This window comes from Fundulus heteroclitus, chromosome 24 (assembly GCF_011125445.2).
Source record: "Fundulus heteroclitus isolate FHET01 chromosome 24, MU-UCD_Fhet_4.1, whole genome shotgun sequence".
Lineage (NCBI taxonomy): Eukaryota > Metazoa > Chordata > Actinopteri > Cyprinodontiformes > Fundulidae > Fundulus > Fundulus heteroclitus.
This window is the reverse complement of record NC_046384.1, coordinates 17,729,881-17,749,370: the sequence shown is the minus strand read 5'-3', so window position 1 is coordinate 17,749,370 and position 19,490 is coordinate 17,729,881. Positions and strand designations below refer to the sequence as shown.

The window sequence follows — 19,490 nt, the reverse complement described above, 5'->3', positions numbered from 1 at the left end:
GAGAAACTAATCCATGCGTTTATCTTTATAGTCCAATTGATTACTGCGACATCGTCTTCACAGGTCTGCCTAAAAAGTCACCCAGAATGCTGCTGCTTGTGTTCTTCCTTTAAAACAAGGCGAAAAAAACCCTTGGTTTATAGTTGCCTTTGACTGATTTGAACTATTAACTGAAACATCAGTGATTTCAGTCTGTAGTCCAGCTTTTCTGGACTTTGCTTTATCGTGCTGCTGTAATGTACTTTTGTTTTTATCATGTAAAGCTCTTTAAATTGTCTTGTCGCTGAAATATGCTATACACATAAACTTGCCTTGCCTTAAAAGTAATTTCCCGCTAGACACAATGCAGGCCATGTCTAGCGGGATTGGTTGTGCCACCCGTGATAGCAGCAAGTCTCCTCAAGCTGTATGACAGCTGGGAATGAGTCGTTTACATCCCTGTGTAGCAAATTTAGTTCATTCTTTGCAGAATCAGCCACACTGAGGTGTTTTCGCGTGTGGACAGATGATTTTAGATTGTGCCAAAGCTTCTCTGTTGAACTTAAGTGAGAACTTTGACTAGGACACTACAAAACTTTGCTACGTTTCTTGGTTTCCTTCAAAGAGGGACTTGTTGCCCTTTCTAGATTGATGGATGAAAATCATTTTGTTTTTCATGTGTACTAAGATCTTTTAGCCTACTTCATGTTGTCAGAAAGGCTTTATCATCGGATTTTCTTGCTTTTAAAAGTCACACCTGGGTGTGGCATGAGAAATGAATACTCCAAAATGTGGATAATTCGATAATTTATGATTTAATTAAGGGATAATTACTTTTTGACAAAGGACACAGTTGTTTTTTATGGCTTATACCTGTAAGTGGGAAAATACCTTTCCATATCTTCATGTGACAGTAACAAATACATTTTAGTCTTATTTCCTCTGAGGTGCCAGTTGTTACTGTGGGCACTCAGACTGGGTTTTAATGAAGTCTTCAGTATCGGAGCGTCGTGAGATCCAGACTCCCAACAAACCACGGGGCTTTTGCCACTATTGTCTTGTAAACAGTTCTGCCTTTGGCCTAAAATCACACAAACCTGGCCAGCAGACAGATTTCCCCTGAGTTTACCATTAATAAAAGTGAGGCCCGACTGCTTTGCAGACAGCGAGTTGCTCGGGATGTTTGTGCATGTGGCACCAGCTCTCATTTCTCCATCCAATTTGCAACTGTAATGAAACCGGCACTTTACGCTTTCATTTTTTTAAACACCCCCGAATATGAGATTGCTTTGTTTAGACATGTAAGCTTTGCTGACCCTTGAATGACAAACACAAGACCCTCTCTACATAATTGTACTGAAATGAAGGGTTTGGATGAAACTAATAGTAATTCTTGGCATTGACTTTACCGCTTAGCCTCTATTAACAATTAAAGACTTGCCGCTGAGCTAAAAGTCGTCTTATTTCTGTGTAACCCTCCAGCTTTTGCCACCCAAACAACCCATCTTTGATGTTTTGTTTTTTTTCCCCCTCTCGAAAGGCTATTTTAGTATCAGACCGAGTAAATGACTCACAGTAAGTAGACCAGGGCAGAGCAGTCAGCTCAATAATGGCAACATTCTTGATGCTGTCATCTTGATGAATTCACAGATGTCAACCCTTCTGAACCAAAATGCTAAAATACCAAGATGCTCATATAAAATTGAAGTGAAAGGAATACAAATGACAATGATTCCTAATTAAGACTTACATGATTGGCTGTTTTTATATATTGTTACGATAAAACTACAAACTTAAATTCATTTGAATTTGATGGGATAGAGCAACAAAGTATAATTTTCCAATTCTTGCCTCAGCTTCACAATTGGATTAAGGTCTGGCCTTGGACAGGGCCATTCTAACATATGAATATAATTGAATAAAAACATTCCCTTTTCACTCTTGTTGGGTAAGCCATAATGATAAATGTGAGACTAAAGCAGACTCACTAGCTAAGCCTAGCCCTCCAGACAATCTTTCTCTTTTGCCCGCTGTTCGTTTAGCAGGGAAAGTTAGTATCGGGTGAAATAATTTTAAATGGTTTACTTTTCATGTGTTTTCACTGTGTTTTTAAGGTTTGACCAAAGTTAAGACCTGGAGCTCTCAAGCTAAGCCTCCCACTAGCAATCTTGAAACAAAGCTATGTTGATGTGTTTCGAGTGTGTTTTAAAGTTGAAACAAACTTTATTTCCATAAGGTACACCAATGTGATATTGTTTGTGTTTTCCGCTCCACTCATATGAATATGGCTTAAGTCTTTTTAAATAAACTTTGAATGTCTGCTAGCATTAGCCGCTATTAGCCTTGCTAATAACTTGCTACTAAACCAAGTAAACGTAACTACGGCTTGTTTAAACATAGTACTCGTTTTCGTCTCGCTCCGCCATCGTCCGATAGTGCTACAAGCGTTAGTACATTAGTAGGGAACATTAATGTTGATTTCATGGTGTTTTGTGTAACTTTAACATTAACCCATCAAGCTAATGGTCAAATGGCCCAGATGTGCCCCGACACACGTCGTTTCCAACCGATCGTCCGCCTATAGCGCCCTCTAGATTCATAGGTTACCAATTTGAGTCTTAATTATCTCCCAAGGAATTAATTACATTGATAAAAATCAAATGTCCAACACGTTATTAATTTTTACTTAGCAAATCATTCTTTAAAATGTTATTTCCTCAAATATTCACAATGCAACTCCAACTTGGAGTTGCATTGTGAATATTGAACACATACCAAATGTTGTTCTAAATTAGTTGAGCTGATTTAACCTGGTTCCATAAGCTTTATAGGTATATAGCCATGTAATAAGCTTAGAGAAAAGACCAAAAACTGTTTGATCATGATAAAATAAAGTTATATACACCAAGCCTCCATCCTGGTAATGTTTTGATGGTCCTTTTTGTAGAAAAAAAATAGTCCCAGCACCATCTATTGGCACTATTGCAGAACTATCATATACCAGTTTGCCTAATCAATAAAACAGTATTAAATAATGCTGGACCAAGCCTGATCCTCTGCAATGCCTTGCAGTAAAGTGGCATCTCGATTGAAGACCAACAATTATTAATTAAATACGCCAATATAAAAAAACTTTTAACAGCCTCATATCAGAACATTTACTCACATCAATCAGCTCTGCAGTCTATATTTACTAACAAATTGATAAAAAACATAGGGTAAAATGGCAAAATAACAACTAATATCCTAGCAGGACATAATAATCTTTATTGGCCCTTTGGTTCTTTTGTGTGTACATAGCTCCTTGGTTTCTTTAACATTCATTTTGATCAGTAGTTTTAGTTTCACTAGCAAAATAAAGATTTGTTGATTAAGTGTTAATTCAAATAAACAACATTCTATAGTGGTATTCCCTGGATATGCTATTTGTTTCTGTTAAGTTCTTGAACTTGAAGAGAGGTTGTCAATCATTTCTTCCACACGTGTGCAGAGTTTGCTGATAAAAGAATGCCAGCTCTCGAATCACTCTTTCAACTATTATCCTAATATCAGCTGTTTTGGCTGATATTCACTAGACAATACCTAACGGACCGACAGTTATTTAATGAACATCAAATAACTTAAAAACATGAGTAATGGCCAAACACTGGTTGTATGTTTTGGGCAGTAGAAGGTGAATCTCCAACCCAGTTAAACGTAACTTTACAACCTGTGACAAGTTTTCCTCCAGTATGACCCTGAATTTTCCCCCATCTATCGTCCCTTCAACTCTGGCCAATGTCCCAGCCCCCCACAGCATGACTCTACCACCACCATGTTTCAGGCTTACAGTTTTCATACCATCATTTTCAGAGGATGAACTTATAACAAAGATCAACAGAGTTCAGAGATATTCAAAGCATTAGATTTAGTTGCATAACTTAATCCTGCTCTCTGACCCGTCTGCTGAGTTCCTTTTGTCTTGGTGATATTTGTTCTCTAATGTCCTCTGACAAACCTCAGACCTGTGGAAAAACACCCAGTGCCTACAGCTAAGATTATTCTTTTTATTGCAGGAACAATATTATTAACAGTGAACCCTAGGTTGTGGTCTGTGCTGTGAGGTTCAAGTGTCCATCCCTCAAGGCTGAATATTAAATACAGAATGCAGTTTCTTAACTTGTATTCACAATCACAGTTTTGTTCACCATATCTACCTTTTATACCATGACAAGGGAGATTAATCACTTTTGAATTTAAGACGTTTTCATTTTCAAAAACACAAAGAACTGTTGTAGTTTGAAGTCACTACCAGACATACACCTACTTTACTGTAAAAGAAACCAGACATTGTTGGTATCAAGGCCAGGTTATAAGCCTGCACATCCAGTAAGCCTGCTGTCTGAATATTTTTCTCTTTTTCACCTTTAAGCACCGTTAGCTGCAAGAACCAGCAGAGATCAGCCAATTTAAAGGAACTGTTTATCTCAAAAATCCTTCCAATATTTTTTTTATTAGATTACCTTTAAAAGATCATGTTAAAGAAACCTCTAATTACACCAAGCTAAAAGTCTGTCGAACATGGATTATGTGCATGATGTTTCCCTGTAAGAGTTTAAGATATTTATGTTTTAGTTTAGGGAGCAAATCAATAAAATCTACCCTATCTTTGAAACATTTAAAATGTGCAAAACTGACTTGCATCTTGTGTGCTTCTTAGCTGAAAATTAAAGTCTGTAAAGAAGGAAGGAAAGCAGTGCAGGCAATATACAACAAATATGAGAGGAGAAAATCTGCAATAATGCCATCAGACTGTAAACAACTTCTAACCTTGAGACTTAGGGGAGATGGATGGGGAGCCGTTTTGTCTTCACATCTCTTGAGGTTATTACAGGAGATTGGTCACGAATCTAAGACACAAAAGCTGTTGTTTTGTAAGTAAAACTCAGGCCTTAGATTATTCCACCTAAAAGTCAGATTAATAACCAGACTAAAGTGAATTTGTCTGACTTGTGAACTTGTTCCCGAGAAGACATGTCGGTGGACATTTGGGCTCTGACAGGAAATGGCTGTGGTGGTTTATTAGGATTCCTCTGCAGGAAGGTCCAGTGGTTTTTAAATGTGACATAAAAGCAGCGTTAAACCTTCTCCACATATCTGACGCACATCCTGCCCAGTTTGACTGAACCATAGATCTGTCCTGGGGAGAAAATGACAAAAATGGAAACTCTGCAGTAACCCAGATGAATACATGTGCACTGCGATGTTAAAACACTTGATTCTATTTCAGCATTCAGTCTTGATGTAAGAATGTATGGATTAATTTAATCAGTTTAATATGAAGTCAGTTAAACTTACTGAATATTGATCTGGGCAGTTCATAGTGGAGGGGTTCTTAATCGGTATCAGCAGTTCTGGCACTGATGATGCTAACAAGAGGTGCACTAAAGGGGCAACGATCAGAGGTCTGAGATCTCATGTGCTGTTTTAATTTTCTTCTCCAAATCTATCGGATTGTGAGGATATCTTTTATCCACAGTGCTTTTCTGGTGATTCCACTGATTGTCAGACGTGGGTGCTTACTTTGTGTAGGCCTTTCAGCAACATTAGTCATCCTCTCTTATGAAGCCATTATTTAATTGATTTCAACATGTGTTTAGACTCACTGTGGTGCTAAAAAACAAAGTCCTGTAGGTTCCTGTAAAATCAGACAAAGCTTTTGGGTTAACACTGACTGTTTAGGATTAGCTAAACCCGTTAAAAACCTCAGTTCCCTCAGGAGAAAAGCAACCCCAGAGCACAATGCTGCCACCGCCTTATTAGACATTTTCACCTAATCTTGAAACATCCTCTGACAAGATCTGGTTACATTTTAAACCAGGCCCGACTGTTGTTTAGCAAAACATTATTTTGTCTTCTGAACCTTAGTCCAACGATATGGAGAATTATTCTCACATGTGGAAAACAACCAGTTTCAGTCTCGGCTTTCCATCCATTTGGGAGTCTTCTGATCCTCTCTGACCTCTCTCTACGCACCATGGCTTTAGTTTGAAGATATAAATGTCAGGAATCTTTAACTACGACAGCTGAATATTTATTTCAGCTTGATCATATTCATTTTAGTTAATGCCAGGTGTGAACTCAAGAAGACTTGATGCTGAAGCTGAATTAAAAGGTACTTCAACAAAGTACGAGTAAAAGCATGTGCAGGTTTTTATGAACTGATTTATCTTTATATTTTTCCTTGCATATATTTTCTTGGACTGTGAATATTTTGTTATTTGTAGAAAACATTTAGACGGGTAATCTTTTTTCCACCAAATACCTTTTTTTTAACCGGGGTGCGCATACTTTAGAGAGCCACTGTAGACATTTTACAGCGAGTTCCTGCATCAGCATTAAATACTACAATGCCTTGCAGAAGTATTCCTGTGGTTTGCAGACTTTACTGCTTTGCTGTTGTCAGATTGCTGTTCAGTTATCAGATGCACTGTAATCAATTTCAAAGAGCTATAATATTTAGAAATTAACCAGTAGTGGTGTTTTGCATCAACTAACTGCAGTATTTCAGTAAAGTCGTATAATAAACACAGGTGAGGCAGTGAAAGAATCTTACTGAACTCTCAGTATAGTTAGTCTGACTGCTATGAAAGGGGGACAGACATCTTTCAGTCATTGTCTTCCTGGATTGTAAATGCAAAGAACATCATTCGGTGATAGTCAAAAGGCCCTAGCATGTATGGAAATTCGTACAAGTATCGTTGAGCAAAGAAAAATGTTTACAAGTGATCCAAAACTTAAAAGCGAGAGCTTCTGATGCAGCAGAGAAGGCTGCAGAGCCATCTCCTCCTTTGGGGGACGATATTGAATGAGGTCGCCACCACTGCAGAGCTTGCCTGTACAAATGCTCAGTTATCCGGGTCATCGCAACAGGAAACGGGCTTAAATCGGAGGCAACCGGACTTTCGCTCAGTTCTTTATGAAAACGTTTCAACACCGATCCAGGAGTCTTCGTCAGTTCTGGTGGCTCACACTTGAGCAACCTGCAGTTGGTGCGCTGCTGTTTTTAAGGACATGGAGGCCCGTCATCCTAGGCGCATTCTAGGTCAGATGAAAATAAATGACCCACACGTCACTGTCCTGGGTCGTTAGAAGCTATTGCTTGGTGTGAGTGGAGTACTTGGTCACCTGAATCATGATGAGACTGCTGATGTAATCTATTTGGAATATGTTGGAGGACCGAGCTGTAAACACTGGGGAGTTGGAAGAGCCATCCTCCCCCTCTGTTTGGTGATGGCTTTTTTCTTCAGACCAAGATGGCTTCTTTCACCCCTCTTTCAAACCATCTGCTCTCCCTGTCCAAAATCTGGACATCATTGTCATCTAAAGACTGTCCTTTGTTCTTGAAGTGCAAGTGGACTGGTGACTCTCGCCCCGAGATGCTGGCCCTCCTGTGCTGTCTCATGCGTTTATGTAGCTGTTTAGTTTGAATCTGAGCAGTCCTTGCTGCATTGGACCACAGACACAATGCTGCTCACCTGTGGTTTGTGTGTTCTGTCTTTGGAATGAACCAGTTTTTGTCTGGGAGTGTTATTAGCTTTGAAGTTTACTGGTATGTTGTGTTTTCTAAGAAACTCCTGACACATATGGAATGACAATGTTTTTTAATCTCTGTTCTCTCCTCTGTGTTGTTTTTTTTTCTTCCAGCTTTGGCTGATTTAACAAACGCCCAGTTTGGGAAACTTCAAGCTTGCAGTATTTATCTGATATACTTCTGTTCCTTTTGTTTCTCCTCTGTGGCAGAGGGAATGTAGTCAGCCCGGTAACTCAGAATTCTGATAGCAGGGAGTTTGTGCACCAATGAGTGATGTGAATCAAAATGCTGCTTCTGGTCTGGCTTCTGGTGAACCTCAGTTTTGAGACTCCCTTCTTCCTCAAACTGTACCACAAGGTCCAGAAAAGGAAACATGTTGTTGGCATCCTCTCTGCTAAACTTTATGTTGCTGTCCACTGAGTTTCAGAAAGAACTGAGCGAAAGTCCGGTTACCTCCAATTTGAGCCTGCTTGCTGCTGCAGAGCTTGCTCCTGACTACCAGCGGGTCGCTGTGAGTGAATGTAGACACACACATGGAGGTGAACAGGAGCACGCTGCCTCCTAACCAGTCAATGGCCTAAGTAAATTAGAATAAAAAGGATACAATTTGGTCTACTTTTCACCAGACATTGTTGATGGATCGACACTTACGCAGCTAAAGCAGGAGCCGGTTGCTCTGCGCTTTGCTTCTGTTGGAAAGCGGAGATTAGAAAGCTAATATAAATAGCTTTTTTTAATTGAAACGTCTCCCTCGAAAAAAAAAAAAGACCTGCTGGTCATTCATCAGTGTCTGAGCAGAGAGTTCATCATACCTTCCAAACTGCTATGCGTCGCGTCGGCACCGCTCTGTTCCCACATACGGCAACTTTAGCGAATGGCAGGAAAGGAAAGCTGACATTTACGTCTCACAGGTGATATTTACGTCTAACAGGTGATATTTGCAGTGTTTTTGCATTAAGCTTTCATAACAGTAAATGGCGTATTAATCTGCACATCCACTTGTTATTTTATAACTGACCAGAAGTCATTTCACTTCTTTCTCCTTCATTCTGATTCCCTCAGTCTCCTCACCCTCCTGCTCGCTGTCATGTTATATAACCCTTCTCCCATTATTTATCTCATGATTTTTAAGCAGGAAATGTATACAGATCGTTTGGCAGATCTTTCTAGTGGTGTTACTAGTTTAGTACCTGTTAGTTTTCATGTTCATTATTATAAGTTTGCTTTTCATGTTATCTTAACATACCAAGTACCTCTAGGCTGGTGCATTTTACTTAGGTATATTGTTTGGAATAAAAAGCAAATCAAATCAATCAGGTGATTTATTTATCCGGAAATCTGATTTGAACCTCGTTCCAGACAATTTTTTAGCAATTAGTGAGACAACCACAGGTCCAATAGCTGCTCAATGTATGAATGAAAAGTAAAACTCCGGCCATCTGGTCTGTATGTCTTAGATTGATAGAGGGAATTACACACCAGCCACTGCCATGAGGCAGGCCTGCACACTACAGCAGGGAGTAAAACCTCTGTTTCTGCAGCGCAGTGACTTCCTCTCCATGTGAAGCGCTTTTTGCATTGCGTAGGTGGCACTAGCTTCTTCCGGTGCCGAGGAAACTAGACTGTCTTCACATCCACCCCAGCAAACTCCTCTTATTTCTCTCTCTCTCTCTCGCGCTTCCCTGTCTCTCTGCTGTTTGTGAGAAACTAGGTCACTAAAGTGAGGTGAAAGCAGTGATGTGCTCATGCATCTGTCACTGGATATTAGACGCGTCATTGTTATTAGGCAGACAGACTGCCAGGGGACAGTTGTAAATCATTGTATTTATTGTGCTCGGATTAATTCATCTTCCCCAGCAGAACATTAGATTAAGGGATAGTTTTGGACAACAGGAACAAACGTCCGGACTTTAAATTATGACCTTTCAAGCGCCCAGAGGTCTGTCTATCCAATGAAACTGTTCTGAAGCGCTTTCACCGCTCGTGTAGAGCCAGATCCGTTCAGGAAGTATGCCGTCTTCCTACAGGAAGTTGTTTTCTGTGTTGTTAGCTAATTGGCTAATATAGTCTATCAGTTCTGGTTGCAGTGTCACAACCACGTACAGCATACCCAGAAAGCCACGTTAGGGAGGTAAGCAGTTCCTTTATGAAGCACGGTGTGGTTGTACTTGATATCAGTCATGATAACTCACCAGTTTTCCTCCCGATCCACCTCTGACCAGCTTTCCTGCGACCTCTGAAGAAAGTATCTGCGCGGCATGATGCTGCCACCATCTTTCATTGTGGATATGGTGTTGTGTAATATTCTCAGTGGACTGGAGCTCCTCCTTTCCTCTTGTTTGCTGTGGAAAACGGCTGAGAAGGGTTCTTGTGGTGTCCTTTAGGGATGGCCGTCCTCTTTCAGATCAAGAAGTGACTGTTTGTCCTACCCGAGTATTGACTTCTGCAGCTCCTCCAGAGTCATCATAGTTCCAGTCAGTGGCTTTTTCTGTGATTATCAGTATAGGTGGTCGGCTACGTCTTGGTGTATTGGCAATTCCATCGATTTTTTCAGGTGATGGATTGAACAGCGACCAGTAAAAGAGTCAACCTTAGGACTTGCTCCTTCACCTTCAAGATGCTGTTTGTTCACTGATGTCGGGAAACCTTTGAGGGCTTCACAGAATGGTTGGATTTATACCAATTAGCTGATCTCTGACTTTATTTAGAGGCATCAGGGTCAAGGGGTATGATTACAGATGCATGCCACACTTTTAAGATGTTTATTTGTTAAGTTTAGTCTATTTTATTAATTTGGTACTGGTTCTCTTGCTTGGCTTTGATTTTTGTATTGGTGACATAGGACCTTAGCTGTGATAACTTTTTTGGAGGCTGGCAAAAATTTCTCTATACCCAGTTTTTTTGCACTCATTCTCAACTAATTTATAAAACATCAGAGTTTTGACTTAAATCATTCTGAAGAGAACAACAATGTTGTACTTTAAAGAACTAAAGATGACTAAGAGAAGATGTTTATGGAAAACGCCTACAGTCCCTGACAAAAGTCTTGTCACTTATCCATTTTGTAAAAACAGCTTATTACCTGACTTTTAATTAATCCATTGGTTTTAGAAATCACTCATATGAAAGCTAAAACCCTCCCAAAGTATGTTCAATATCCTAAAAAAAAGTTTGCTTCACTGAAGAAAGATTGTGGACTGCATCCTTGCGGTTCGACAATTCATACAATTTATTGATGAAGTCATCAGGAATAGCAAAGAAAGCTGATATACATGCCTCCCAGAGTTCATCAAGATTCTTCCATGCTCCCTCTTTCATTCTACCCCAGACGCTCAATGACGTTCATGTCTGGTGACTGGACTGGCCAGTCCTGGAGCACCTTGCTCTTCTTCGCCTTGAGGAACATTGATGTAGAGATGGAAGTATGCAGCGTAGCACCATTCTGCTGCAAAATATGACCCCTTTTGTGGCTGGGAATGTAAGAATCTTAGGCATTGTGTCAGAGGTCAAGTTGCAGTTGATGTGAAGGTCTGGTGAGCTGGGATTCTTTTTATATACACCCACTAATTGATTGATCGATTACTGATCACAGGTGAGGTTATAATCTAGGATTGGGTGTATCATATAACAAGGCGACAAAACTTTTGTCTTGCCAAAATCAGACCTTTCTGTGTTCATTAAATTATCAATCTTTCTTCAGTGAAGCAAACTTATTTTACGATATTGAACATAATTTCGGAGGGTTTTAGTTTTTATATGAGGGATTTCTAAAACCAATGGATTAATTAAAAGTCAGGTAATAAGCTGTTGTTTCTACAAAATTGATAATATGTTTGTCCTGGACTGTAGGGTATTAGGGGATACAACAGGATACTCTGACAATAAGCGAACAATCCAAGCGCACGGGCTGATTACTGGTTAGCATAAGGACCAGGTGAGAACAAGTAAACATGGAGCAATTGTGGGAGAATGAATCTATGAGTTTATAACAGAGGGACAAGAAGTGAGAAAACACAGGAAGACACCGGGATCAGTAAAACTACAATTAGAAACAAGAAAGCACCAAAGAAACAGCTCTCAGACAAAACTTAACTAAAAAAAAAACACCTTGAAAGGTCTTGGACTCTAATGATGTGAAATAAACAAAATGCTTGATTTAATTGCTGCTGGTTATTTTCCATAAAACCAGTTCTCCTTAACACGCAGTATTTCCTTGGAAGAATGAAAGAGCTCAAACTAAAATGGGAACATTCACAGTAGCTGATTATGTTACAGCAACAAAAGATCTCTTTATTGCTTTTCTAACTCCTGCGTGTTCATCCAGGTGCCTAGGACTGTTGTCAATAGGTTTATCTTATTTTCCTAAGTTGCAATTAAGTGACTTTCAGCAGGGAGCTGCAGTCTCTCTGAAGCCAAAGATAACGGCTCCCTGCCCAACGCGACCGTTTCATTCTTGGACAAAAAGACTTCACTGGAGCACTTGACCAAAACATTATTTATTTATATAAGCATTATACCACACGATAGAAAATATGCCTAATTTCACCCAAGTTCCTGTTTTCATAAAGACCTCCTCTGAGAGGGCTGATCCAAGACCGTGTTTGCGGCCGCCGCTGTTTTTCTCCCCACCCCGCCCTCCGGTGGTCTCCCCGGCGATCACCAACAAATTGCTTTGTGGGGGAGGGAAAAAAAACAACAAAAAACTCAGTTATACATGATTTTTCTGACACCTCGCCGGGACTGGCTCTGCAGCTTTGACACAAACGGGCTTTAATGGGGGTGACGAGGTCCCGCAGAAAAGGCGGCCGCTCGAGCGACTTCATTAGGCCCCGCTAGTGCTGATCTTGGATTAGCGCTCAGACTCCAGAGGGGGTTTTTACAAACACAGGTTCCAGTCGCTTGAAACACACAGGTGATGTTCGTTGAGACGTAGAAAATAGTGATTTTTTTTTTTTTTTTTTGTCGTCGTCGTTGTTTTTATTGAAGTATCTCAACAGACTAAGACACTTATAAAGTGTAGTAGAAATACCAGAGGTGAGGAGAGTTTACTGCGGTGTTGGCCAAGCTCTGGCCAGTCCAGTCAGCTCTGAGGAGATGCATACAGCGACGCATATTCTGAATACTAATGAAATGTCACCGTCTCATGAGTTAATCCGTAAATCAGCGGAATAGCAATGGCCCACGGAGCGACGGCCCTTCTGCTGTTCCTCTAGCAACCCTCGAGGCGCTTTTTATTTTTGATTACAAGTCTCTGGACAGAACACAAATGGGTCTGGAGGCTTTATAAATATGCAAGCCCCCCCTGCCTAAAAAGAAACTAATTTAAGCTGCTCGAACTGACTGAACTGGAACCAGACTGACTCCAGCCTTGCTACTGGCCTAACATACATTCTGTAACTGTATGAAAATAGAAACATTAATTAGATACATCTCACATAAAAAGCTTCTCTCTGAACATACAAATACCGGGGAGAGTGTGGGTATAAGCGCGTCGGTGCGGTGGGGGAGAGAAAGGAGGGGCTGGTTGTTCTACGAAGCCAAGCGACTGCAAAAAAATAAATTAAAAAAATAACGAAACAAAAAAAAAAAAAATAACGCTAAAGAACAGCAAACAAAACCAGAAAGGATTCCAGATCACGCTGGCGCATGTTTGCCTCAACATTTGTGTCTGCACACAAGCATATGGCGTCGGCTTTTATTTGTTTGAGGAGGGAATGCAGGACTCCATCGAGAGCCATCAGCAAATATCCTGCATCATCCGCTTTCACCACTGGCCTGTTCGCCAATGCGAACGCGGAGCTTCCCCGCATACAGCAGCTACTCTACAGCCCCTCTAATCGTTTCGGATTTGTCGAATTGGGCCGCTTATGTACAGTGCAGGGTAGCCGTGTGCGCAGTTCTGGAGGGACGACGGCTGTTTTCGCCCATTCTGGGCCAGCTTCAGCTGTTGGTGTTCAAAGGAAAACATTATTCTGTTCACAGGTTGATGAGCTCCTTAAATAAATGGTCTGACATTTTTGTCATAGGGCCAGAGAGGAAAACCTGTGTAATATCTCTGTGGCAAAGGTGAAGACGCGTACGCTCAATCTCATTCTTGCGGCATCTCAAAGTGACATTCGTCAAAGCCTCTGCTGCCTCTGAGGGACTCAAAGTGATCTTGGGGGAATCTGCCGTGTGACACTCGGGCAATATTAGACTCCTACACTCACTGGCCGCTTTATTAGGTACACCTAGTACTGTGTTGGACCTTTGCCTTAATTGTGGCATGGATTCAACAAGGGCTGTAAAGCGTTCCTGAGATTTCGGTCCATGTTGAGACGACGGCGTCACAAAGTTGTTGCAGACTTGTTGGCTTAACATCCTCGATGGAAATCTGAGTGCGACTATTTGTCCTGTCAATGAATCCAGTTGGATATAATTTAAACTTGGCGTCACGGCGGATGATCCCGCTGGAAGCAGCCGTGAGTAGATTGATATGCTGTCGTGGTGTTTAAATGGTCGTACACTTGGTACGACGAGGCCTAAATTGTGCCAGGAAAATATTCCCCACCACCTGCAGTCTTATTGAAACGAGGTACAATAGATCCGTGCTTTCATGTTTGGACCGAGTTCTGACCCTACTGTCTCAATGTAGCAGCTGAAACTAAGGTATTTTTTCCACCATTATTGGCTTTTTTACTGAGGCTTTGTTGCATCAGTTTAGTATAGACCGACGAGTTCACAGGTTTGACTTAAAATGTGCCCCAAGATCTCTGCATTGTCTGATTGACCAGATTATCAGGACAGTTCATTCCTTGAGAATCGAGCAGCTTACATGAACTTCCTTCCTGCATTGTTTCTGGCTGAGGAATTCAGGGTCATTATGCTGTAAAATAAAATAAAAAACAACTGCAGGGCAGTAAATGGCACCGTCCGAGAGAATTCGATGCCAGACTTTGAAGAACTTGGTTTCTAAAACTGGCATGTACCAGGTTGTTTTTAGGGCATTAAATGTAAAAATCCTGATATTTATCCAGCTATTTTATCGTGGAAAGGGGTTTAAAAAGGTTCGGTTTGAAAATGGGGAACTTAGCAGTTGGCTAAAGACTACCTTCACATATCACATCCAAAAATACAAACTTAAGTTGACAGATTTACCTCAGTAAAGCGTTTGGGACGTGAAATGCAGGGTAATCAAAACGTCCACTGCACCTCCAAAAGTATTTGCTCACCTGCCTCCAATCACATTTGAAATTAAGAGATCCCATTCTTGGTGTAAAGCAAGAATGTCCGAAAGTGTGGCCAAGAGGTCATTTGCGGCCCTCGGAATGATTTTGTGCAGCCCTCAATCGCAATTCAAGAATGGCCTAAATTTGGTTTATGTTTGCTGTTAATTAAAAGTAATAATAGACAGAACCACAAATATTTGAGCAAAAAGCTGGCTTGGGTGAAATGATTTATTTAACTAGGCAAAACAAAGCCAGAGTGAGCAAAACCCTGTTCCTGTTAAGACACTAAAAAGAATAAACCATAAAAATTATCAACCACTGTTTGTTTTAAAGATTTACATTTTTGATTTCTACATAAATAAAACAATTTAGCTTATTTCATTAAAATATTGTAAGTTTAGTTTATTGTTGAGCAGGAAAAACGATCAAATTTTGGCCCCTGAGTACTGCCTACTTAACTCTTTTGGCCCCCATGACTAAAGGTTTGGACATGTAAGGGGTTCTGTATGATGTTGGTTCACTCTTTGCAGCTATAACAGCTTCAACCCTTCTGTCCACCGGGTTTTGGGGACTGTTTATGGGTTAGGATTACATTTGTCCATGTCTTGAAGGACCTTGCTTTGTGCTCCGCTGTCACCTTAAAAGAGGAATGGGCCTTTTCCAAACTCTACCCACAAAGTTGTGAGCCTGGAGTTGTTCAAAATGTCTTGGTCTGCTGAGCATTCAGATGTTCTTTCACTAGAACTAAGGAGTTCCAGTGAAAGGACTAAGGAACTAAGCCCAGCTTGGGGAAAAACAACCTCACACCAGAACCACCTTCTACAAAACTTTACACTGGGCACAATGCAGTCAGACAAGTAGCGTTGTCCTGGCCACCGCCAATGCCCAGGCTCGTCCATCCGATTACCAGACGGCGAAGCGCGATTCATCACTACAGAGACCATAGCACTACTTCTCTAGAGTTACACCACTGTATCCAATGCTTTCCATAGCACTTGGTGACGTATGGCTTGGATGCAGCTGCTTGGCCATGGAAATCCACTCAGTGAAGCTGTTCTTGATCTGATTTATAGGGCACATGAAGTTTAGAGATCTGTAGCGATTGACTTTGCAGAAAATTGGCAACCTCTGCCCACTATGCCCCTCAGCATCCGCGCAATACCGGAGTTGTAGTCATTCTTAATCCCTTCCACTTTGTTATAAAAACAGTTGACTGGGGAGCATTTAGGAGCGAGGATATTTCATATGATGGTAAAGTTTGTAGAAAGCGTCTGGATGCCTAGGTGCTTGATCTTCTGCACCCGAGGCCATGGAAGTGGCTGGAACACCTGATTTCTATAATTTGGATGGGATGAGCGAATACTTTCTTCCTTTTGTTTTTGTCACAGTTGAATGTTTCAGATGGTTTTAGCAAAGATAACCTGATTAAATACAAAATGCAGCCTTCAGATGATGATTTCGTTTATTAATGGGAAAGGCTGTCCAGGACCGGCTTTGCTTTGCAGGAGAGATTTGACCTGGACCAGTATCTCAATAAGATCTACATGTGGACTTTTACTTGGGTAATCAAAACCCGTTTCACTTTTATTTATGAGCTATTCAAAGGCAGAATTTCTGGTGTGTGTTGGTTCCTTGTCCGTTTGCCAAACCAAAGCATGGTTGAGAGTATGGTCACCTCCAGAACCCTTGAAGGAGACTGCACAAAGTTCCTGCTTCCATTCAGATCAGCAAGTGACCTGCTTCCTGTAGCAGAAAAAAAAAACAACCTGAGACCAACAGACTACTATCAAGATGTCTAAGGGTAGGATTCCTTGTTTAAGTGATATTAGTGTAACACCATGTGTAATGAGAGGCACAGCTGGCAAGAAGTTCGTTTTTAGTCTCGTCAGTCCAAACATTTTTCCCGAAACCATGAAATTGGCCTTTCCCCCATACACTTATTGTTGGATCATTAATCGAAACAGACAATTTTTTTGGGTTCTATGAGCTCATAAATTAGACATCTAAATGGATTTCTTACCCTTTCTGCATTGATAAATGTCAATGACTTTCTCTGATCTTGCATATGTTTTGGCCGTGGTATGATGTGTAGGTTTTTGGGATCAACTGGGCAAGTTAAAGTTGTCTGGCAGAATGGACAGTGATGTCGCCAAAGAAAAAAAAAAAGTGTTGAATCCCAGTCAATCAACAATTTAACAGAAGGAGCGCGGGTATCATCACGTAGGGCCAGGTGTTTAGTCAGGTCATCTTTGTGTGATCTGAAACATTCGAGTGTCAAAAAAGCAAAAACAAAAAAAAGAGGAAATGTGTGAAGCGGCAGTTTTTCTAGGCACTGGATTGGGTAAATTGAGTAGGTCCTCAACTTCAATCATTAAGTATTTTTTCTGAACTTCCACACAAAGTTCACCTCACTTGGTGCTAAAGGCTAGTTTAGCTGGAGGCTTATTCGCACAAGACTGGTTAAAGAATTGCTAATAGTCCACCAGGCTTAGTCAGAGCTTGTTACCAAATCTGTAGCATGTACTACCTTTCTTTAAAAGTTCAAGTTTAATCACAGTTCACTTGGCAAAACAGCTTTACCACGCTTCCAGACATTAAAGTTCACAACCATCTCACGGAAAACAGACCAGTACCATAGATACTCATAGTATGTCACAAAAATAAGCAATCAAATTACTAGAAGAAACAAAAGGATGTGAAGAAAACTACAAGAAATTCTGATTGTCTTTTTGTGAAGGAAACATTTTCCTAATCCAGTAATATATCTCATCTGTGAATTCCTGGAGTGTATGTTTAAAAAGTACGATTAGATTCAAAAGTAGAGCTAAAACTGAAAAAGGTCTGAATATGACATGAAAATCTAGATTATAGAGATTAAGAGATTTTGAGCGTGGGGAAAGACTAAGCAGAACTCCTGATAACAGCTAGAAGTGCTCTAAAAATGTGTCAAGTTGAATCGACAAAGATGGATAAAAAAAATACTAAGAAACAAACCTACCAAACTTTTCATTTACAAAGGAACTGAAACTAAAGATGACAGTAAAAAAAGCATATTTAATAGAATAAAGCTCTGCTCTCGATGAGAACCCGGAAAGCAGTCCTATATCTAATCTTATTTGCGTACTTAAACATACATAATATTCCCAGGGCTAGGAGTTGCAACTTTAGTTTGGTTGGTATACATTTGGTGTGTAAGAATGGAACCCAGCAGGTATTAAAACTCCCCCAACTCTTCTTGGCATCTGTTGTAAACTGCATCCTGCGGTCATAAAGCATCAGAAACAGCGGCTTACCGACCCGATGATGCGGCTCTACCAGACGACCCGGGCGCTAACTCAACAAGTAACAATGTAGCTGCATCGCCGTGAAACCACGACCGACTGTTATAAGAAAAGAGAAATGTCACCATAGGAAAAGAACTAATTCTAGTATAGAACTAAAGCTAAGGTGCTACAAAATAAAAGCATCAGGTTTAAACGTGTCCATTTGTGAAAAACTGATTCTCAGCAGATAGACAGCTCAGCATTGGCCGCGGCTGTGACGGATGAAGTGGAAAAGAAAAATGGAGGGGAACTCTGAAGCCGCGTACTTCGTTGCCGCACCCTTTCCAGAGAAGGCACTATGGGTGCTTGGCTATCTCGATGTCCAAGATTCAGCTTTGCAACCCTGTCCCCGAACTTCTCTCAAGTCCCAAAGTTGGCCTTTCCTTTCAGGTTAATCCTGACAGTTTAGTTGTCATTGTTGGAGAAGTGTAGTCTGTGAAAGGCCAGTTCTGAAAGTCCTGGCCATCAAAATATCACCCCTGAAGCATGTCTGTAAAAAATTCCCACAGACCAGAGCCTGCTAATTTCCTCCACTACTCTTTGTTAAGACCTCACGTCTCCATTCGCGGTGCCAAACGATGAGAGCTTTTCCAACAGGGTCCAAAGAGCACCGCCCAATCAGACTAGAGGTAGAGGTAGCTGACCCAGTAGACTATGTTGAAAAGCAAGAAGGAGGTGGGGAAAAACACCCGGGAGTAGGAATCCAGCTCCTGGATGTTGAGGTGGACCCGTCCTTTCCTCCAACCACCTTCTTTACACTCTTCGAAGCAGCAGAAGAAGCTCTTGCAGTCTTTGCCATCCAGGCACTCGTACAGGCAGCTGTCGTCATAGTCATGCCAGAACAAAGAGTTGCCCATTGGCATCATGGACCGAGGCGTGCGACCCATGTTGAAGGACGAGTAGGCCTGCAACACAAGATGGAAAAACACAGTTTACTGTCATTTCTAAGAATCCATTTTCTGGATGATTATAAGCGAATCACAACATACTGGCCCTTAAAGGGGGGTGGCAATAAATGTATCCTCTCAAAGTACTACTTGCTCAAACGGTAGAATCCAATTTATCCTGTATTTTGTCCAGTAATATTTTAATGCTCAAAAGAAAACTCTGGTAACGCAAATTGCTCCAACATGCAGACAATCTTTGAGAGGCACTTGTGACGTCTGGGTTGGGTCCTTGACATTTCCAAGCTGAAAAACACAACTGTTCGCTTGGACGTACATGCGGTCACCGTTATTGTGGATGTGGAAAGGGCGATTGTGTAAATTGTGTACTGATTTCTTTTTATATAGTTTATTATTGCGCTTTCAATCCCGACCTTTGTTATCAGCGCATTTGCGTGGAATTCTTAATGATGAGTAGTTTCCTTCTCCGTTGAAGGATGAGTGGCATGTGATGGCGAATTGA

At 40.9% G+C, this 19,490-nt stretch overlaps 1 protein-coding gene and 1 long non-coding RNA gene across 3 annotated transcripts in view; one reads left to right on the top strand and one right to left on the bottom strand.

Moving 5' to 3' along the window:
- The window catches only part of LOC110369091, a 50,634-nt gene that overhangs the window by 22,285 nt on the left and 8,859 nt on the right, over positions 1-19,490 (top strand). The window lies entirely within an intron of this gene.
- Positions 17,289-19,490, bottom strand: part of LOC105932543 (gamma-aminobutyric acid receptor subunit gamma-3) — a 146,207-nt gene continuing 144,005 nt past the window's right edge. For both annotated transcript variants that reach the window (XM_012871763.3, XM_036127961.1), the window contains one exon: positions 17,289-18,988. In XM_012871763.3, the coding sequence (XP_012727217.2) occupies positions 18,707-18,988 (282 nt within the window). In that variant the 3' untranslated portion in view covers positions 17,289-18,706. The remainder of the gene's footprint in view (positions 18,989-19,490) is intronic.